The sequence below is a fragment of the Lactuca serriola genome, chromosome 7, assembly GCF_051521515.1.
Source record: "Lactuca serriola cultivar US96UC23 chromosome 7, Lser_US96UC23_V15, whole genome shotgun sequence".
Classification (NCBI taxonomy): Eukaryota; Viridiplantae; Streptophyta; class Magnoliopsida; order Asterales; family Asteraceae; genus Lactuca; species Lactuca serriola.
The window spans coordinates 13990855-14014376 of NC_136414.1; the positions used below are offsets into that span (position 1 = coordinate 13990855).

General features: G+C 36.1%; 3 protein-coding genes and 1 pseudogene across 3 annotated transcripts; all 4 read left to right on the forward strand.

The window, feature by feature from the left end:
- The first annotated feature begins 406 nt into the window (after positions 1–406).
- LOC145062733 (histone H3.2) lies at positions 407–1048 on the forward strand. Its single transcript, XM_079010325.1, has one exon. It carries the CDS (start codon positions 467–469, stop codon positions 875–877), a length of 411 nt encoding a protein of 136 aa, XP_078866451.1. The 5' UTR covers positions 407–466; the 3' UTR covers positions 878–1048.
- A 2374-nt stretch (positions 1049–3422) lies between these two features.
- LOC145063745 (uncharacterized) lies at positions 3423–4246 on the forward strand. The gene is made up of 2 exons (XM_079011334.1): positions 3423–3886; positions 3949–4246. Exons 1-2 carry the CDS (start codon positions 3423–3425, stop codon positions 4244–4246), a joined length of 762 nt encoding a protein of 253 aa, XP_078867460.1.
- A 2801-nt stretch (positions 4247–7047) lies between these two features.
- On the forward strand, positions 7048–7650 carry LOC145063747 (secreted RxLR effector protein 161 pseudogene; annotated as a pseudogene).
- A 6595-nt stretch (positions 7651–14245) lies between these two features.
- Positions 14246–15148, forward strand: LOC145062415 (hevamine-A-like). Its single transcript, XM_079010026.1, has one exon. It carries the CDS (start codon positions 14246–14248, stop codon positions 15146–15148), a length of 903 nt encoding a protein of 300 aa, XP_078866152.1.
- The last annotated feature ends 8374 nt before the right edge of the window (positions 15149–23522 follow it).

Sequence of the window (23522 nt, forward strand, 5' to 3'; positions counted from 1 at the left end):
TTTTAGGATAAGATGCCCAAATTGTTGTTATGAGATAAATGAATACACATATAATGTTTTCTAATGTTATCGTCAAACTTGTTATATTTTAAAAGCCATGATGACTATTTTTGAAAATTTGTCTCTAATTTATATATATATATATATATATATATATATATATATATATATATTTGTTTGTTAGAAATATAATTTATTAACTTTGAATCATTTATTATTCTCACGTCAAACAATAAATCCATAGCCATTTCACACGGATCACAATCCGCGTTTTCTATGTGAAGATATCCTAGGTCGTCGATTCTTCTCCTATCCTACGGTTGGTAGACTTTTGCGGAGATTTTTCTCCAATATTTCAAAATCTCCCGCTACCAATGGTTTCCAAAAAAGCTTTATAAAACACACACCAATCTACGATTCCAGCACACAAACCTAAAGCAGTTTCTTTAATTTTGCAGCAAAAGAGATGGCAAGAACTAAGCAAACTGCTCGCAAATCAACCGGTGGGAAAGCGCCAAGGAAACAGCTTGCAACAAAAGCGGCAAGGAAATCAGCCCCGGCGACAGGTGGAGTGAAGAAGCCACACAGATTCAGGCCAGGAACTGTGGCGCTCAGGGAAATTCGGAAGTACCAGAAGAGTACTGAGTTGCTCATTCGTAAGCTTCCATTTCAGAGGCTTGTGAGAGAAATCGCACAGGATTTCAAGACCGATCTGAGGTTTCAAAGCAGCGCGGTGGCTGCACTTCAGGAGGCGTCCGAGGCTTATTTGGTGGGATTGTTCGAGGATACAAATCTGTGTGCGATTCATGCCAAGAGGGTTACAATTATGCCTAAGGATATGCAATTGGCTAGAAGGATTAGGGGTGAGAGGGCTTAGATTTTTTGCAAACGTTGTCTGCTAGCTTTACTCCACAACCATGGTATTAGGGTTCTATAAATCTGTGTTCTTGTTGTTGATATAAGCTGTATTTGATCTTCGTTTGAATCTTTTCTAAATGTCAACTTTCTCTTTGACGTAATGAATGATGAATTGGGAGTTTCTGGTTCTTGATTTGGTTCATTAAAATGTCTAAAATAGTTTTTTACCTTTTAATTTATACATCGTTACTTTATTCGCATTTTCTCATAATAATATAAAACACAACAAATCTTTAAGTAAAGCATATAGTTAACAGGATCTAGATATTAATCTAGTAAAGACATATAATTAAATCATTTATAAATTGGCGTACGTAATATCTAATATTCTATTCTGTTTACAATCAGAGTCTATGCAGGCATACTCCAGCATCAACTCTTGGTGACAATGAATCAAAAACAAACTTAAATAATTAAAAGGAAATCAAGACTAAAACACATTGCAAATTATGAATTATAAGTATATGTTCAATTTTATTGAACCCAAATTAAACTGCAAAACAACCTACAGAAAATCGTGTATTCATATCTAAAGCAAATTGTTGTTTGATTACTTTTGATCAGGGAAAAGATGAATAATAGAAAATTGCTGCTTCAAACTAAAGAATTTTTAGAGGAAATAAGAAAACATCAATTCGAAATCCGATACAGAGGTTCATTGAAACACATTCAAATGAAATTTTTTAGATAGCATTTATAAATGATTTTCATAGCATTTTCGGAGTTTTTAGTTTCCTGAATGTCCCAAAGTCATGTTAAAATCATTTCTACGAGTTGAAGCGTGGAAATCAGTCTGAATATCTACACAATCCAAATTAACTTGTTTTTTTCAAAGCATGAGAGAATGTATCAATCAATTCAGAAACACCGACTTAAAATAAACATCATCTTTACAAAACAAAAGTCTTCTAAAATATTCAAAAGATTAAAATTTTCAATGTTTCTAATTAACAGTCTGTAGACTGAAAATTATATTATCGGAATAAGTTAGACTTATAAGCCTAGTGTATATCTCTTTTGAATATTGAATTCATGTATATAAATTAATTTAGATATCTCAAATTAAACACTTTATTAGTTAATTTACATCAATCATCTAAACTGATTATATAAATATAAGTTATTGTCATGAAAGCACCATAAATTGTGACGTTTGGATTGAATTGGTTTTTGAACTTTTTCCCCTTTTAGATCATTACAATATAAATAGGAAGTGGGGGTATTTATTCTAGGTTTTCACCGGCTATTATGCACCGAGGAATGATGACTTGGAATTTTGTATTATTATTTTAATTAGTTAAAGGTCTTTATTTTCTTTTGAGTTCCTGTTTCCCGGTAGCTCCACCACCTTAATCCATGAACCATTCCCTACAACGGTACAACCCTACAAGGCAACAACATTTGCTTCCACCCCACACTAACCTCTCCTTCAATTAGATATATACCCTCTAAACCTTCTGTTAACCGAATTTGGTCCAGACAAAGGTTGGCATGGATTTGGTTCAGATCTTGAAACAAGTACTAGAGGTAGTGGCGGGGTTTGGACGGAGCCACCACCGACAACATGTCCATTGCTGTTGCTACTGCTGCCATGGCTGGACCTGGACGAAGAGTTCATTGAAGATGAAATTTCTCTTTCGTGTTGTATTGAGTTGATCTCTATTGATAAAGGACTTATTATTTATTTATTTATTTATTTATTTTTTGTTTTTTTTTTGTTTTTTATTCTAGGATAAGATGGTGCTTATCTTTTTTCTTTTTTAGGGAGGACTCGTTCCCATTGAACCCACCGAAACCACTGAACCCACTGCCACATCAGCTTTTCCCTTTGATTTTTCTCTATCTTTCCGAACCCACAACACACGGAAATCATATCTTTTTCAACCCACTCAACCCACTCAATTAAAAAAAAAAATACTAAACAACTAAGGTACAAGTCTTAAAACATATGATACAAGAAAAAATGAGAGAGAGAAAGTAGAGAGAGAGGATGAAGTGGGTTCTTGAAACCAATTAAACAACTCGCCAAAGAGGGAGTGGTACCGGCGGTAACTCTATTGCTAATTAAGATTTTACTTTGATTATTTTGTATATTTTTTTAATTAAGTGGGTTGAGAAAGATAGGATTTCCGTGTGTTGTGGGTTCGGAAAGATGAAGAAAAATCAAAGAGAAAAGCTGATGTGACAGTGGGTTCAGTGGGTTCGCTGGGTTCAATGGGAACGACTCCCTCCTCCCTTACTCCTAAAGTTTAGTCTTTTAGTTTGGTTAGGATTTCTTTTCTAGAATCTCCTCTTGTAAACTATTTAATCCCGTTTTTGGGTTTGTTGAATGACAAGATATTGATTATTAGATTTCTCATGGTATCAGAGCAGGTTTAACCTGACCTGTCACAAAGAAAAACCACATGGTCGGAGACATTCCAGAGCCGTCAAAAGGCAACGATGGTGGGCAGACTCGCCATTCTACATTAATGCCTCTGAATATCCTAAAAAAATGCAGGTAAATGATGATCTCCACTGATAGCAATTACCATGATTGGGTTCAAGAGATGAGAAATTTCTTGTTCGCCAAGAATAAGATAGGCTTTGTCGATGGGTCAATTGCAAAACCGATAGAGACTTCTGCTGATTACATGCCATGGATGAGATGTGACACCATGGTGAAAGGCTGGTTAACTACAACAATGGAGAAAGATATCAGGTCGAGTGTCAAATATGCTAATACTGCTGCGGAAATCTGGGCAAATCTCGAAAAGAGGTTTGGGAAAGAGAGTGCACCTCGTGCCTACGAATTGAAACAAATGCTCACCAATACTTCTCAAGATGGTGCTTCCGTTTCAGCCTACTACACGAGGATGAGAGGTTTGTGGGACGAAATTCAAACTATTTCACCAACACCTCGATGCACTTGTGGAAAGTGCACCTGTGACCTTGGTAAAAGGTTGACTGAATCCAAAGAAAATGAGAGGTTATACGAGTTCTTGATGGGTCTGGATAGTGCTTTTACAACAATAAAAACACAAATTCTAGCCTCAAAACCAACACCAACTCTAGGGACAGCCTACCATCTTGTTTCTATCTTGTTTCTGAAGATGAGAAACAACATGCCATAGCTGCAACAAGGAAGCCAGTACACGAAGCAGCTGCCTTCCAAAGCTACACCAATAAACGGGAATGGAGTACGGATCTAACATCACAACGCAACAAAGGTGTGACGAAGGATGTAAAACGCAACAGTGGAGATGAAGTGGAGCACTGCACATTTTGTGGTAGAAGTGGACACAACAAGGAGGGTTGTTTCAAACGCATTGGCTACCCCGAATGGTGACCAGGTAAAGGAAAGAAAGACAAAGGAAAACCGAAGGCAGCCATGGAAAATGTCGAGACAAACCAAGTTTTGATCATGACAGATGAACAATATCAAGGGCTGCTGAAATATTTCACAAAGGATACAAGGATCAACACAAAACCTACTGTGAACATGGCAGGTAAAGAAAAAGGTAACGATTCCTGGATTATAGACACAGGAGCTACAAACCACATGACATGTGATCGAAAATTATTTGAAACAAAAGTTCCTTATGATGATGAATCTCCAGTTGTCATTCCTAATGGAGACACGACACCTGTTGAGGGAAAGGGAGCATGTTCTCTTCCTAATGGAATGAAAATTGGGAATGTTTTATACATCCCAGGATTTGAATGAAATCTTTTATCTGTTAGTCGCCTCACAAATGACTTGAATTGTGCTGTAATTTTTTACCGTGATTTTTTCCTTGTAAAGGGCCTACACGAGAAGAACTTGATTGGCATGGGTAAGTGCAATGGTGGTCTTTATCGAATGGATTCAGTGGTTAAAGAACAAAAGGCATTTATGATGGCATTGGATGTTGAAGTATGGCATAAAAGGCTTGGGCACACTTCTGAGTCTAAATTGAGTCAAGTGAAAGCTCTTAGGAAATTTTGTGAATAAATTAAATAGTAAAGTTTGTGACTCTTGTGTTAGAGCTAAACATACAAGGCTTTCGTTTCCTAGTAGTAATATTAAATCAGATGCTTGTTTTGACTTAATCCATTGTGACATATGGGGAAGCTATCGCACGCCTTCACTTAGTGGGGCACATTATTTTCTCACTATGGTAGATGATTATAGTCGGTCCGTTTGGGTATTCTTACTTAAATACAAACATGAGGCAAGCCAACAATTAATTAATTTGTGTAACATGATCAAGACACAATTTGGAAAGGTTGTCAAGAAAATAAGAAGTGATAAAGGAGGAGAATTTACCGCGAGTTTCATGAGTGATTTCTACTCTAGCATGGGAATTATTCATGAGACTTTTTGTCCCCACACACCCCAACAAAATGGAGTTGTCGAACGAAAACATCGACATCTTCTTGAAATTTCCAGGGCCCTTAGACTTGAGGCTAGCCTTTTGATAAAGTTTTGGGGTGAGTGCATTTTAATAGCTACTTACATCCTTAATAGACTCCCTTCAAAGGTGTTGAATTTTAAAACACCATACAAAGTCCTTTTTGGTAGAGAACCGAATTACTCCCACATGAGAGCATTTAGTTGTTTAGCATATGTTAGAAATACTAATACCAAAGGTGACAAGTTTGTAGAAAAGAGGAGGCCTGGGGTTTTTATTGGTTATCCACATGGGCAAAAGGGGTATCGCATCGTTGATAAAGAGAGTGGGCAAATAATAGTTTCTCGAGATGTAAAATTTGTAAAAGATGTTTTTTCCTTTTGCAGCAGGTAAAATGGACTTACAAGATCCCCGTGAAGACATAATTGATGCTGGTGTGAATGGAGATGACGATGACGTGAAATATTTTAGGAAGTCCCCTGAAATTGTGACAAACCAAGAAGAAACGGATGTAAGTGAAGGTGGTGAACGAAACTTAAACAATGAAACAAATGAAGAGCAGCTAAGAGAAATAGAACAAACAAAGACCACCACTGGAATGGATAACTTTACAGAAACTCATGATGACACGAGAGAAAAGAGAACTAGAATTGTGCTAAAGAGATTTAATGACTTTGTTGTTAAGCTACCACCATCGATAGACCATGCACGCCCAACTAGCCATCAAGCTTCTTCAACGGTACATTCTCTTACGAATTACATTTCTTATGATAAGTTTTCTGACAGCCACAAGGCTTTCCTTGATGCCATTAGCTCAAATGAAGAACCTAGGTCCTTTAAACAAGCCAACCAAGACCAAAATTGGATAGCAATCATGAAAAATGAAATTAAAGCACTTGAAGACAATGGTATATGGACACTTGAAGACTTGCCAAAAGGAAAACATGCCATTGGATCAAAGTGGGTATACAAGATAAAGTATAAACCGGATGGTGAAATTGAAAGGTACAAGGCGAGACTTGTTGCAAAGGGTTTTACGCAGATGGAAGGTGTTGATTATCATAACACGTTTGCACCCGTTGCAAAGTTAGTTACTGTTAGAACCTTGCTGACTATTGCCATGAAGAGATATTGGATTGTACATCAACTGGATATTAATAATGCATTTCTCCATGGAGACCTTCAAGAAGAAGTTTATATGAAGATTCCAGAAGGTTTCTTGAAGGAGGGAGACACTCGTGTTTGCAGATTACGAAAGTCTCCTTATGGGTTGCGTCAAGCGTCACGAAACTGGTACCAGAAGTTCACGATAGCACTTACTGGAGTTGGTTTTCTACAATCAAGAGCTGATGCGTCATTATTTATCTACAATAAGGAAGGTGTTCTTGTCACTGCCCTTATTTATGTAGATGATGTAATAATTGTTCGGAATGATATGAAGAAAATAGAAGAAACAAAGGCTTTTCTCAATAAAAAATTCAACATAAAGGATTTGGGTAAGTTGAAGTATTTTTTGGGTATTGAAGTAGCTAAAACTCAAGGGGGTATTGTCTTAAGTCAACGAAAATATACCCTTGATATCCTTGAAGATTGTGGATTGCAAGGATGTCGACCCAGTTTGTTTCCAATGGAACAAAACTTGAAGTTAGATCAAAGTGATGATAGTCCACGCATTGACGCAGGATGATATTGACGCCTTGTTGGGAAGTTGCTCTATTTACAAGCTACAAGACATGACATTGCATTTTCTGTTAACATGCTCAGTCAGTTTGTTTTTGATCCAAGGCAACGTCATATGGATGCGACAGTAAGGGTGTTAAGGTATCTTAAGACGACTCCAAGACAAGGAATCTACATTCCTAAAGAAGGTAGTCTTAATCTCATTGCATATTGTGATGCTGATTGGCTTGGTTGTGCTTACACGCGACGATCCCGCACCGGATACCTTTTGCTTTTGGGGGGCGCACTAGTTTCTTGGAAATCAAAGAAACAATCTGTGGTTTCTCGATCCTGTGCTGAAGCTGAGTATCGAGCAATGGCAACTACAATTAGTGAAGTACTATGGATGCGTTGGTTGTTAACCATTTTGCAGGCACCTCAACATGGTCCAACGCCTCTTTTTTGTGATAATCAGGCTGCAAGGCATATAGTCAATAACCCCGTTTTTCATGAAAGAACAAAGCATGTTGAGATGGACTGTTATTTTGTTCGTGAAAGAGTGGAATCAAAGGAAATTGTGCCTTGCAATGTTGGCACAAAGGCTCAAGTTGCTGATCTCTTCACCAAAGCTTTAGGGAGAGATCGCTTGAGTTCTTTACTAGACAAGTTGGGCATTCGGGATCTACATGCTCCAACTTGAGGGGGAGTAAATGACTTATTTGTTATTTTGTTTTTTATTCTGGCACGTAGGTAGGATAAGATGGTGCTTATCTTTTTTCTTTCTTACTCCTAAACTTTAGTCTTTTAGTTTGGTTAGGATTTCTTTTCTAGAATCTCCTCCTGTAAACTATTTAATCCCGTTTTTGGGTTTGTTGAATGGCAAGATATTGATTATTAGATTTCTTAATTGATGGTTGTATGAAGTAATTCAATTTGGATGAAAAAAAGAATACGAACAAGAAGATAAAATCGATGGGGGGAAAAGTGAAAAAAACAAGAGAATTTTAAGAGATTGAGATTTTGATTCGGTGATGTGGACTTCAATATCCAACTTTGTGTCAACTTAGATCATCTCTAACCTATCTCCAAACATTATTTTTTTCCTCAATTTCTTCCTTTATTCTCCTCTGACCCTACCCTAATTTTATATCCATTCTGGGAGAGATGATTACGTTTATGCTTATGTTTTGTATCACAGGTAGTGGTACGAAGGTACAATCCACTGAGAGATTCAAAGAGCTTAGGACAATAGTACAATAAGTTAACGTAAGGCCTGTAATGATTATGTTTATGCTTATGTTTTGTATCAATTATGATATCCTAAGTTTTAATAATCAATGAAAAACAGTTTCTTTGGAAATACTTTTTATGGGACAAATTTCGCATTTATAAAGAAACCCTGTTCTTAAAATAAGCAAAAATAAAAATGTATTTTATGACCGAGAAAATTGGGGATGTCACAGTTATGATCGAATGCAGCAAATAGGAGTGTCATCTACTCAATTTATCCATGATCTCAATGCATCATTGTGAATTATTGACAAACATTAAAGTTCACACCAAATATATCATTTAATCTCATGCAACGCAACCTATGATTATATATGGTGAGAGTGTGGTTTTGTTTGAGAGAATAGAGTAGTGAATTAGAGAAGGGTGGGGATAAGAATAATTTAGTCCTTGGTGATCTTAATAAGTTTTGTAGAAGGCTCTCGTGGGTGTACATGTGTACTTTGACATCTATAAAAAGGATTTGTGAGTGTACCATGAAGTTTTTGTTGGTATTGTGCATTTGTGGAGTATCTATAAAAAATGAAGTATGGAGAAGGAACATGGGCTGATTTCAATGTGTATTAGATGATTTTTATGCATTCTTGGTCTTATTGTATATCTATATACACATGTGCATAAGTCTTGGTCAATTGATAACACTTTATATATATATATATATATATATATATATATATATATATATATATATATATATATATATATATAGGGTTAGGTTATATTGTTTCCAGTAAGTATTGTGTGCCAGAATGCACAGATCTGGACCATCGGATGAATAGAATCAACAATCATGATCTGAGGGTCTATGATATTACAATAGGGTAGCATGTATCATATAATCACATAAATTTCAGCAAAAAGATATTTTGGTCAATTAACCTATTTTAAAAAAGGAAATTTTTGGATTTTAAGGGATCATTAATTCTCTTATTTTTAAAAAATCTGAATTTTTAAATTAATTTAAATTAAATTTTAATATTACTTTTAATAATAACCGATTTTATTCTGTCAGAATATATATATATATATATATATATATTTTGTTATAATGATGATCTTTCAGAATTTTATTCTATTAGAATATTATTGAAGAATAACAAAATTCTTGAATCCGAGGTTGAAAAATAACAACATTCTAATATATTCTTATACATCCGAACTAAAATAAAAATTCATACATATTCTTACAGACTAAAAGTCTTTTACATTTTCATATACTTATACATATTCTAAAAGAATATCAACAAAAATGAATAAAATTCTTAAAAAATAACAACATTATTAAAAAGTGATTATGATCAAACTTTTTTCATTCTTCAACATTATTAAAATAACAACATTATTAGGTCTTCAACTCATTCTTCCAGCCATTCCTATCACAAAAACAACAAAAACTAATAATGGTTAAAAACATGTTACTTGCAATTAACAACATTCTGAAAGAATAATAAGTGTAATTCTTAAAATACAACATTCTTAAACTGTGAGTATGATCAATCTTTGATTCATTTTTCACATCATTCCTATAATGTCTTCTAGGCATTCCTATCACAAATGCAACAAAAACATCAAAATCCAACAAAAAACACTAATCGTTAGTATTACCAGTTAAACAAATACACTTGTTAACAAACATTCTCAAAGACATTCTAACAAAATGTATTTATATAAATAAATTCTAATAGAATACAAGCATTCTGTTAGAATAATAGGCATTCTGAGAGTCTTGACTGAATACATACCACATGGTCAGATTCTCTTTCAGGCATTTCCACAGACACCTTTTATGCAACCTATATAGATAATAGAGAATCAAAGCTCAAAGTATATGAATGGCTTTATTATAATGATGCAAACTGCTTGTTAAAGCTCCAGTGGAATCCTATAAACTTGAGATTTATCCACATGATTTTAATTAATTATGAAATAATTAAATAAAGAAAAAAAATGAAAAAATGAAGATATTAAATGTTAACAATCTTAGAAAAGTCATGATCAGATAACATGGATATAGTTACGTCTTTCATCATCTTTGATAATCAAGTCTCAATGGCAATTCTACATCAAAATTAACAAAAGCTATTTTAGGTCATGCAAATAAAGTTATAACATGCTGAAACCATAATGATTAATTAGGTTTAGGGATCTATAATTACACGTAAAAAATGTTTAAAATGAAGAAACTAAAGAAAATTCCCAGTGTATGGCCATAAAACTATTTTTTTCTTCCTTCTTTCGTTCATTGTCTCTGTATAACTTGAAGACCTCAAAAGGAGGTTAATTGAATAAAATTTCAAAAACAAATCCCAAATGTAGAAAAGAATAAAATTCCAAAAAGGATTGGGCTAACTAATTAAAAAAAACAAGCGTTAGACATATATTAATCGATACAACAAGAGGAGAGATCGACAATCTTATTCCTAATTCAAGATCAATCAAAATCCAATCTTTGATTAATTTTAAACTTAAACCAAAGAATATCGATCTTAATAGAGGGAATGCCCTAAGAAGAGAGGGGAAGGGAAGATCGCCATAGTTGATTAATTTATGAGATACTTTCAATTCTTACCTTTGAGGCATAAAGATGGCCAACATCAAGGGGTCTGCTATGATCAGAGAAGCATGATTAACTTTGAAGGAGTCAATAAGGCGTCATGTTCTGAAGAAGATGATGCATCGTGAAGATATAAGGGCTTCTGAAATGGAGCTAGAAGTTTCTGGTTTGGTTGCTCGAATGGCTGCCTCAAACTTACCTGGTGTCGAATAGAGAAACATATATTTTTGTTATGATCGTCTCGACTACAAAAGAGGCTAGGGTTAAGTAGTTGGTCAAAGAGATTTTTATGGTAATTCCCATTAATTAAAGGATTTTATTTTAATTATCATTCTAAAGTTACATAATTACCCTTATTCAATTTTTTTAATTATTTAATTATTCATAAATTCCTATTGGTGCATTAATGCACACAATAGTTGCTAGAAACATTTGAACCTCTCTCTCTCTCTCTCTCTCTCTCTATATATATATATATATATATATATATATATATATATATATATGGAATAATCGAGTATTGTAAGTATATGAGTGCCAAGATTTATCATGTTTGTTTACCATTGGACCTTGGAAATCATATATGACCTATATGTATAAACTAGTGCATATAATGTTATTGAAATGTTATAATTATTTATCATTTATATACACACACCATGCTTAGTTTATGTTCATTTGATACCTAACTTGATGTATGATATATGAAATCTATAATAATATACCTATAATCATTCATAAGTTATGTTTCATGCATTATTTGTATGTAGTTACATCCGAATTTATAAATATAGAGCTATTTCTTTCGACAAAATCCACATCAATCAGATTGGATATATATATATATATATATATATATATATATATATATATATATATATATATATATATATATATATATATATATAAGTTTCGAAATGCATTTCCAATAATTGAAATCATATGAGTTTAATTGATTTCGATTTCAAGTCCAAATTGATGTAATTTAGTGGTTTTGCAAAACCGGTTCATCATTAGAATATAGGTTAGCACTCAAAATGAATTCAGATGGAAATCATATATCTTTGAGTTCAAAATAAGTATCATTTAATATAATACAACTTAAACTTGCTTAGCCTACTTGGTCATATGATACATTAGGTCTTAATAATAGTAACGTTCACAGTGATCTGCTGTCATAAGTTGACATAATTTGCCAATTGTTACAAATAACCCTATAAATATAAGGTCAAAACATCAATATTTTATATAAAATTTGTAATTTATTTTATTACTCAATGTTTAATTATAAAATCCAATAATTATTTTGTTTATGTTATTTTACCAAAACCATATAATTATATATTGTATACTAAAGATATGGTCTTATACAAGAAAGAAAAAAGATAAAAAGACACAAGGAAATGACGTAGTTCGGTTGACGTCTACAAATACGTTTCAAAGAACTTTTTTATTAATTGAATATTTCAAGTCTTATTATTTGTTAGGATTTAGGTACAAACCATTAAATTTCTGATGCTTGCTCTCTAAGAGCTTTTGAAGAAGGATTTTGTGGATTATTTGCAATAATAATCAGAAGGTATGTAAACTCTAATCCCTTGTAATTTTCGATTATTGTAGGGTTTCCTTTAGGGTTCTTGATGTTCATAGATTGTTGCTATCAATAGAGAAAACTTAGATCCAAATAGATTGAATGTGAACTTAAGAGTTAAGTTTTTCCGCCACATGTTTTAATTATAAGCTATAAAACCTATCAATGATCATTTCTCCACTCATACCTTTAACGACGACATATTAAACATAGTAGTGGTGACATCTAATAATATTGAAAAAATATTTGGCGGTCTTTTTTCGAGGGCGTTAGTGGCAACATGGGCACCCCTAAGGGGTCGTCGCTATTGATGTTGTACGACATTAACCCCTATACATTGAATCTACATCTCGAGTTAACGGCTACGATTGAGTATCGACAAAGGCACATGGATCACAAGGTGTATGTATTAGCAACGTCACCTTTAGTGGCGATGTATGTTTTAGTGACGACAGCTGATGTGTCCGTTTCTGGTTTGATGTTGTCGCCAAAGTGTAAATTGCCACTAAAGATGACGCGCTAATGCTTACATTTGTGTTTGGCCACAGAGAACAAAAGATGTACATATTTTCTTTTGAATGAGGAGTCTGAATGTCTATGGCTGGTCTTGAGGAAGTAAATAACCTCAAAAGTCCTGGACGAGCCAGAAAAAAACCCTTATCGTTATTATAAATTTTCATTTTTAGATAAAAAATATATTTATAATATATAATAAATGGGAAGTGATTCGTACACAACAGTTTTTATCCGTACACAACATTTTATGCTTAATAGAGTTATATAATACAACAATTTAAAACACAAATTGTTGGGTATGGAAAAATTTTGTTGTGTATAAATTAGCTAGGCAACTACCCATTTTGCACGTGCTTAAAGCCCCCCATGTGAATGTGTGATTGATGTGTTTTATTGACCGAGGATCTTTTTCCTTAAAGCTAAATAGTTCTTTATTAAAACAACGGTATCTATAATTTCTTTCTAAATAATATAGTCGGATCGATATGCATATTTTTCATGGACAGGTTTGTTTCTTTAGTACATTTAGATGCTTTAACTATACAACACTTCATCTAAAATGAAATTAAGCTTTGACACAGAGATATCCTTGAGTACACATCATTATGCAGAAACTCAAAAGATTAAGTAAATATTATAAATTATTGATTGGTTATTATCATCATGCATCATCGTATGGCTAAAGAAAAGAACCCTAGCTATATTATCATTCTATGTTATATTCGACGACGTGCTTGCCTTCATTCTAAGGTATATATCTACCTATTAAGAACATGCACTAAATGAAAAAGAGACAATACTACGAATCGTAATAGCATTCTTCTTTTTAATCCTAAGCCACCACGATGCACACGTATAGGATATAAAAATTAATTAAGGGTCAAAAAGAAATAACATATATGTTACATTGTTACGTATGACGCACATATATACCAGCAAGAAAGATATAAAAAAAAGAATACTAATCCATATTGACTAATGTGATTGTCTGCATCCTGTAGTCTCTATCATACTTAGAGCACATGAAAAAGACAATATTAAGATGTAAACAACAATTATTGGTAAATGGTAAGCAACAGCATTGAAGCATATATTAGTTCTATTAAAGAATATGATAATAGTCAAATTAAGAACAAACAACATGAACACTCTTTTGATTATGTAGGTATAAAATTTACAACTAGACGAGCTAGACTACATAACTTTCTAAACTATGTGTATAACGAGACAACAAAGCTTTCTCATAAAACAACCATCATCACTCTCCTATATAAACATAAACAATGTAACAGTTTCAGCACACGTACCTTCCAACTAACACAACAAAGAACAAACATTATACTAATGGATTTTGGATCCAATATCTCCATGGCCTTTCTATCCTTGATGCTGACACTGTTACTTGTGAGGAGTTCTAATGCTGGTGGAATCTCCATATACTGGGGTCAGAATGGGAACGAAGGAACTTTGGCAGACACTTGTTCAACAGGAAACTATGAATATGTAAACGTGGCTTTCCTTTCTTCTTTTGGAAAAGGTCGGACTCCAGTTCTGAACCTTGCTGGTCACTGTGATCCGAGTAGCAACGGGTGCACCAAACTGAGCTCAGACATCAAATCCTGCCAAGCAAAAGGAGTCAAGATCATTCTTTCCGTTGGTGGTGCTTCTGGGAGCTATTCACTAGCTTCTTCTACAGATGCAAGACAAGTTGCTACTTACATTTGGAATAACTTCTTGGGTGGAAAGTCATCTAATACACGTCCACTTGGCGATGCGGTATTGGATGGAGTTGACTTTGACATTGAAAGTGGAGATGGAAAGCACTGGGATGACCTGGCAAAGTACCTCTCTGCGTATAGCAAGCGTGGAAAGAAGGTTTACTTGACAGCAGCACCTCAGTGCCCATACCCGGATGCATGGCTTGGAACTGCACTTCAAACAGGTGTTTTTGACTATGTGTGGGTGCAATTTTATAACAATCCACAATGTCAATATAGTTCTGGAAATATCAACCGCATTAAGGATTCCTGGAAGCAATGGACTTCTAATATCCCAGCCAAAAAGATTTTCTTAGGGCTTCCAGCAGCTACTAATGCAGCTGGAAGTGGGTTTATCTCTGTGTCTGATCTAACTAGAAAGATTCTTCCAGCAATTAAGGGTTCCAATAAGTATGGAGGTGTGATGCTGTGGTCGAGGTATTATGATGATCAATCTCGATATAGCTCTTCCATTAAGAGCCATGTTTAGTTTTCATCACTCTACAAATTTATGATGTTCCCTTGAAAATTTTATTAATTTGTATGTTGCCGTTGTTTATATGCAATATTAGGGGAATGTCCACCCGCATTTTCCATGTTAAAACTATATAATTCAACTTTGAACAATTATACGTTTTTGAAATGATTATTGTAGCCGCATTAATTATAAAATAATAATTCTTACGCTAAATTAATATATAAAACTACAACTATTTTAAACAACATTACACATTGACTTCTACTCACCGTTTGCGTATTAATAAATCATAAATATAATTCTTGGTTATTGTTATTTTAACCATTTTTAAACTTAATTAAATTAAGCTTTATTTATTGACTACTTTTTAATTTCGATTGTAATGATTCTTTAAAATATCAACTATTGTTTTGAAGGTAATTTTATATAATTTATAATAATTTGTCATTGTTAATTATTATTATTAAAGTCATTATGAAAATTAAATTAAATAATCTCAATATTGAAATTCTTAAAATATGAAGATTGTGAAATAAAATAAACTTGAGTTTTAGTTACAAAATGACATCTAATTGTGAATCTATTTATTTATTTTTATATTTGATAATGATATTTCGTATGATCATTTTTAATGTAGTAACACTAAAAATATATAACAAAATTCAAATTAAAATTTTTAACATCATAAAAAAGCTCCAAAACGTAGCCAAAAATAGATCAAACCAACACAAAATGCTTTCATATATATATATATATATATATATATATATATATATATATATATATATATATATATATATATATATATATATATATATATGAGAAAAGGGAATATACATTACAGCCCCACCTAAACTTAGGTACTAAACCTCTTAAAAATACATTGTTTTACTATATAAAGATTACGGTTAATGAATTCACGATTAATACTTCAAGATGTAAATTCAAGATCGACACAATAAGGTTTAGGGTTTAGGGTTTAGGTTTATGTTTAGGCTTAGGGTTTAGGGTTTAAGGTTAAGGTTTAGGGTTTAGCTTTAGTGTTTAGGGTTTAAATTTAGGGTTTAGGGTTTAATAATGTTTACTTGGATGAAGTAATAAACGATAATTGAGGAAAGAAAACGGAGATGATAAAACGATAATGAAAGAAAGAAATGTTATGGAGAATGATATATTTACCAAGTGAAACCAAACTGGGTATATTTAGCATGTTAAAACAACATATTTTAGATGTTTAGTACCTAAGGTTAGGTGAGACTATAATGTATATTCCCTATCCCCTATATATATATATATATATATATATATATATATATATATATATAAAACCTTGTATATGATTTGTATTTGTGAGTTATTGTTATCTATATGATTATATAAATATGGTAATTTAAAAGACCCCTTATGAATAATACTCTTTTCTAATTGATTGATTTTTTGCTTTTATGTTTGGTGGGTTCACTTTTTTTTTTCCTTCTTCAAGATAATGGTTTCCATGTGCCGGAGCTACCATGTACGTGTTGGGTTTTCTCACTTTATCTGTTATAGACTCAACAAATATCACCGACAAAATTTTCTTTTCCTTGCTTTCCTCCGGTTTTCCTCTATCATTTTCGTTTTACCGTCTTCGTTTTTGTGCAGGTAAAAAACTAAGCGTTTTTACTTTTCTGTCTTTCAATTTTACCCGTAAATGTCTTCTTTTGTTTCTGATTTCCTCTTGGTTTTTTGATTTTTTGTTTGGTGTTGATATTTCGTAATGCCTAAACGGAACTCCCTCCACCTACTTCATCTTCGTCTTCATCTACTGTTGGGTTCGTTCGAAATTAGCGTCGTCAACAACTTGATGTTGCTGCTCTGCTTATTATCTATGACTGTGGGGATTGTATATGTGTTTATGATTTTTTTGGCACATTATTTTGGTTTGTTGAAAGAAATATGGCTCAGTCTACCACTAATCGGCCATCTTATACCCAATGTTGTAAGTCTTGTTCGGTTGTTCTTCCTTACCCTTTTCCCCCCACCTCCTGAGATTCATAATCTGTATATTAATGGTCGTTTTATGGATGACATTAGGGAATATAACAACATGTTTTAAATGACTTCTTTTGAGTCTGATGTTGATGAGGACGTTGACAAGGGCCGTGACCCATATGCTTTTAAGATAACTGGTTAGATATTCCATTGGATAGGGTCTATTTGCTCCGAGGATAATAATGCCCCTAGATTTTTATAGTTATATATTTATGAAATTGAAAATGAGCTTTCAAATAGGCAAAAAGCCTTTGATTTGCCAAAGAAGAAAGACCTTGATCCTTTAATTATTCAAATTCTTATGCGATGTTTGACAGTTCAAGATGAGTATGTGCGTACATCCAAAACAGCCAAGTAGATAGCCGATGAAATGGTTATAGAGTCATACACAATGTGTTTATATAATGATGTTCCTGATCGAAGATATGGTGTTCCTGCTCCATGTAGTCTAGGATGTATAATTATTTGTGACGAGGGCAATTGTGAAAAGTATGATATTATCATCCATTCAAAATCTAGGAGGCCTCAATGTGTTAGCAAACTTCATCCCGATTACATGCCCCTACAATAATATCCTTTGTTTTTTCTTACGGAGAATAAGGTTGATCTCCACGTTTGAAACTGCATAACAGGACTGGTTCTTTCGCGAGAAATCTTACAATTAATGTGTACTATAGTCACCAAATACATCCACGTAACCATATCTATTCTCACATCTTAGACTCAGTTTGTCTTTTCCAACAGTATCTGCTTGATGCATATACTTGTATGGAGGAGGACCGATTGGATTATATACTGCATCATCAGGAACAACTACGATCTGATTATGTAAGTGGTCTATACGATGCGCTTTCTAAAGGGTGATAGGGATAGTAAAGTTATAGGAAACGTTTATTTTTGCCTGCATCCTTTATTGGCGGTCCTATCAGCTGCAAGAGTTGTTAGGAAAGGGGTTTATTCGGTTGAGCAGTTCTCCTTGGGGAGCCCTGATCCTTTTTGTTAGGAGTAGGATGGCTTACACCGGGTGTGCATTAACTACCGAGAACCTAACAAGCTGATGGTGAAAAATCGTTAACCTTTGCCGAGGATTGATGATCTTTTTGACCAGCTTCAGGGGACATCTTGGTTTTCCAAGATCGATTTGAGGTCCGACTATCATCATATGAGGGTACGGGAGGAGGATATTCAGAAGACGACCTTTCGAACTCGCTATAGGCATTACGAGTTTGTGGTGATGCCTTTTAGGCTCACCAACGCACCAATGAAGTTCAAGGACCTCATGAACCGGGTGTGTAGGCCCATGCTGGATCGACCAGTGATTGTTTTTATCGATGACATTCTGGTATATTCGAAGACTAGGGAACAACATGAAGAGCATCTGCGAGAGATTCTTGGGGATTTGAGGAAGGAGAGGCTTTATGCAAAGTTCTCCAAGTATGACTTCTGGCTGTGTGAGGTTTAGTTTTTGGGACACCTTGTTAATCAAAATGATATTGTGGTCGACCCAACCAAAATAGAGGTGGTGATGCAATGAGAGGTGCCGAGATCTCCATCTAAGATTGGAAGCTTCCTCGAACTGACAGGTTATTATCGGAGATTCATAAGAGACTTCTCCAAGATTGTTGTTCCTCTCACCAAGTTGACAAAGAAGGATGTTGTTTTCAGTTGGGGGCCTGAGCAGCGGGCATCGTTTGAGACTCTTCGCCAGAGATTGTGTGAGGAGCTAATACTTACTCTCCATGAGGGAGTTGAGGATTTTATGGTATACTATGATGCATCCATTGCAGGATTGAGTGTTGTATTGATGCAACGAGGGTATGTGATAACATATGCTTCAAGGCAGTTGAAGCCTCACGAAACAAGATATCCCATTCATGATCTGGAGTTGGGGGTGGTGGTTTTCGACCTTAAGATTTGGCGCGACTATCTCTATGGTGTTTGTTGTACCATCTACACGCGCCATAAGAGTCTGAGATACTTTATGGATTAGCCTAACTTGAATATGAGGTAATGGAGGTGGTTGGATGTAGTGAAAGACTATGACTATGAGATCTTGTATCATCCGAGAAAGGCCAATGTGGTGGCCGATGCCTTGAGCCGGAGTGCAGCCAGTACCCCGATCCAGGACATATGCACGCAAATGATTGTGATGACTCCAATTTTAGATATTATCAAGTAGGCGCAGTCGGAGGCCATAAAAGAGGAGAATCGGAAAAGTGAGCGGGTGATCGGTCAGATTTCGGCATTTGATATTGACAGTCGAGGGATTTTGACTATTCATGGGTGGGTATGGGTATAGTATGCGGGCGGGGCCCTACGGATTTTGATAAAGGAGGCCCACAAATCGAGGTTTTCCATTCACCCGGGGGCCACCAAGATGTATCTCGACTTGAAGCATAATTATTGGTGGCCATGTATGAAGAGAAATGTGGCATGCTTTGTGGAGCGATGTTTGACCTACCGAAAGGTCAAGGCTGAGCACCAGTGCCCTCATGGCAAGTTGCAGCCTTTGGAGGCTCCCCTATGGAAGTGGGAGCAAATTACTATGGTTTTTATTACAAAATTACTGAGGACTGTGAGGGGTGTTGACATTATCTAGGTGATAGTGGATCGTTTGACAAAGAGTTCTCACTTCTTAGCCATTATTGAGAACTCTTCTACAAAGATATTGGCCGAGATTTATGTTCGGGAGGTGGTAGCTCGGCATGGGGTGCCGACGTCTATTGTGTCTGACCGGGATGAGATCTTTACTAGAGATTTCATGAGGAGTTGGGTACCCGACTACACTTCAGTACGGCGTACCATCCGCAGACGGATGGACAGAGCGAGCGGACGATTCAGACGCTCGAGGATATGCTGCGTGCTTGTGTTATTGATTTTGGTGGGAATTCGGATTCCTATCTTCCATTGGCTGAGTTCTCGTATAACAACAACCATCATGATAGTATCAATATGACACCATTCGAGCTCCTTTATGGTCAGAGATTTCAGACTCCTATTTGTTGGGACGAGGTAGGGCAGCGGGTCATGGGGAGCATGGAGGTAGTGCTCAAGATGAATAAGCTTACACAACAGGTTCTACAAAGATTATTGACAACACAGAGCCGCCAGAAGAGTTATATGGATCGGCGATGCTCTAAGATAGAGTTTCAGGTGGGAGATCTAGTGCTCCTAAAGGTGTCACCCTGAAAGGGTGTCATCCGCTTCAGGAAGTAGGGAAAGCTGGGGCCCAAGTTCATTGGCCCTTTTCGAGTTTTGGCCTGTATGGGAAAGGTGGCCTACCAATGGAGCTACCGGAGAAGCTAAGGCAGATTCATGATACCTTCAATGTTTCCTAGTTGAGGAAGTGTATAGCTGATGAGATAGTTGTGGTTCCTTTGGAGGAAATTCAGGTCGATGATCGCCTGAATTATGTGGAGAAGCTAGTAGCCATTTTGGATCGGAAAGTGAAAACCTTAAGGAGCAAGGTTGTGAACCTGGTCAAAGTTCAGTGGCAGCATTGGAAAGGTTCGGAGTGGATATGGGAACCTGAGTCCAAGATGCGTGAGTAGTATCCTGAGCTATTTCTGGAGGATGAATTTAAGGGCAAAGTCTGATTCTAGTGGGGAAGAATTGTAACATCCCGAAACAAGGTATATTTTATCATTTGTTGAATTGTTTTATTAAAAGTGGCACATTTGGTCCCTTAAAGAAAAGGCTTGCAAAAGTGGTTATACGTGGGGCGTACATATGAGTACACACATCGTATTCATGTAGTATGCATCGACGCGGATGGCCAGCTAGTATGTAGGGCGTACTAGCTCATATGTTAAACCCTAATTATAAGGGTTTCCCCAATTTAAAGAACATCATGGCTTCATTTCTTGCCACCCTTATCAACCTTGAACCCTCCCATAAACCCTAATCTCGTGTGAGGGGGCTTGTGTGTATTATTGCAATATTTGAGTGTTCTTTTCCCTTGTAGTTAAAGAAGGAGGTTAGTGAAGAAGAAGAAGGTGCTAGCAAGCTTGAAGATCCAGAAACTTCCCACCCGTGTGCATCATTTTCAGGTATAAAGTTTCTACCTTGACAAGTGTTATTCTAGATCTCTTTGGTTTAAGATTTATGAGGTAAAAGTCCCCAAGTTTGGACCTTTATGAGTTTTGGTCTCTCTAGAAGGTTTCAACTGTCCTTTCATGCATATTAGGATATTTAGAGTCTTAAAAATGCTTGCTTTATCTTCCCCTTTGGCTCATGCATGAGTAAAGTAGCTTTGAATGGATGAAGTAATGCTTTGAGCCTTTCCTTGCCATGTAATGGCTTAAAGCCAACAAATTTATGGATTAAGACACTAACTTAGTAGATTTAGAGGCTGATGGAGTATGCCGGGCGTACTCCTGGATATGCACAGAGTAGCCTGATCCTTCCCCGATGCATGCTGACCCTGTTATATGCCCAACGTAAGGGGTTGTACACTCGCATACGCGTCGAGTGTTGACTTTGACCCTTGGTCAAGTTTTAGGGTTTTTGGACCATGAGAAGGGAAAAATGGTCATTTTTCCCTTGGAAGGTTTAACTATGGGAATTTGACTTGCAAGTGAGTTGTTGGACCTTAATTATAATTAGGGTTAATTATTTTGTTGATTATGCGAAGTCTAGAGCTGGCAGTTCAGGAGCTAGGTTTTTTCGTGTCGTTTATATCAGGTGAGTCTCCTCACTTACTCCTACATGTATGGTAGGATAGTTATATTTATGATGACCAGATGGGTCTAGCTGTTATGATTGTGTATGCTAATTATATGTAAGTGAGGTTGTTGATAGCCAACCAGGGTTGCTATAACCCACTAGGCGTATTGTTAGCTCACTGGGACTACTGACAGTTCCCAGGGTTCTTGATAACCCATAGGTGTTTAATTATGATGTGCTTCATGTGGTATTGTAGCACCTGGTTCTTGGTATGTATTCTGTTATTAAATCTTCATTTATTTTTGCATTTTAGCCTTGGACTCGACGAGTCAAAGGACTGACTCGCCGAGTAGAAGCGGGATGAGGCGCGGGGTTTGAGTTGCGGACTCGGCGAGTAGCCGCTGTTTGGACAAAAACCCTAATCCAGGGGTTTGCACCCTATTTAAACGATCTTATGCAGCCTCCTTTCCCCCTTTATGCTCCCAAACACTCCTCATAGGAAACCCTAGCCGTCTTTGTGAAGATCTAAGGCTTTTTGAGTGATTCTTGTGATTTTTGATCTCAAGGAAGAAGGAAGAGCATAGAAGGATCAAGAGGGGACTGAAGGATTCGAGTTTGGTTCATCATTTGCTGTCTTTGGAAGGTATAAAGTCTGAACCTTGCTCATTCATTTGTTAGATCCCTCTTTGAGGTGATTTAGGGCTTTTATAAGCCATTTTTTGTGGCCAACCATGTTTGCAAATATGGTTGGGGGTTTAGGCTTCTGTATCATGTCATTTTATGAGCCACAAGTCAGATCTATGTTGCTTTTTGCACCAAGGAAGGCCCCATGCAACAAAAGAACCATTTTAGACCCTTTTAAGCTCTAATGTCCCATGCATGCACGTAAAGTTTGTAACTTTACGTGCTAGATCGAGTTTAGGGGCCTGGATCTATCATTTGGTTATGTGTTGTACATTAGAAATCGAAGTTCTTAGTAAGGAATGTTATAGACTCGGCGAGGGGTTTATGAAGGAGGAACATCAGAAGAGTGAGCGGATTGTGGGGCAGGTTTCCTCCTTCGACTATGATAGCCGAGGGTTATTGAATCTTCACCGTTGGGTGTGGGTCCCTTATCATGGAGGTGAGCGCCAGGTCCTGATGGAGGAGGCGCACAAATCCTGATTCTCCATTCATCCCGGGGCGACGAAGATGTATAGGGATCTTCGTCTGGACTATTGGTGGCCCTGCATGAAGCGGGATGTGGCATGGTACATGGAGCGGTGCTTGACCTGCAAGAAGGTCAAGGCCGAGCATCAGAGACCACACGGCAAGATGCAGCCGTTGGATACCCCGCTGTGGAAATGGGAGGATATTACGATGGATTTTATCACGAAGCTTCCCAAGACCGCGCGGGGGATGGATTCGATATGAGTCATTGTGGATCGATTGACCAAGAGCACCCACTTTATTCCGATTCAGGAGAGCATCTCGGCCGAGAAATTGGCCGATATCTATATCAGGGAGGTGGTGGCGCGACACGGAGTGCCAATTTCGGTGATTTCAGACAGAGACATGCGGTTTACTTCCAAGTTTTGGAAGCGGTTTCATGACGAGCTGGGTACTCGTCTGCATTTTAGCACCGCTTTTCACCCACAGACGGATGGCCAGAGTGAGTGGACCATCCAGACTCTGGAGGATATGCTGCATG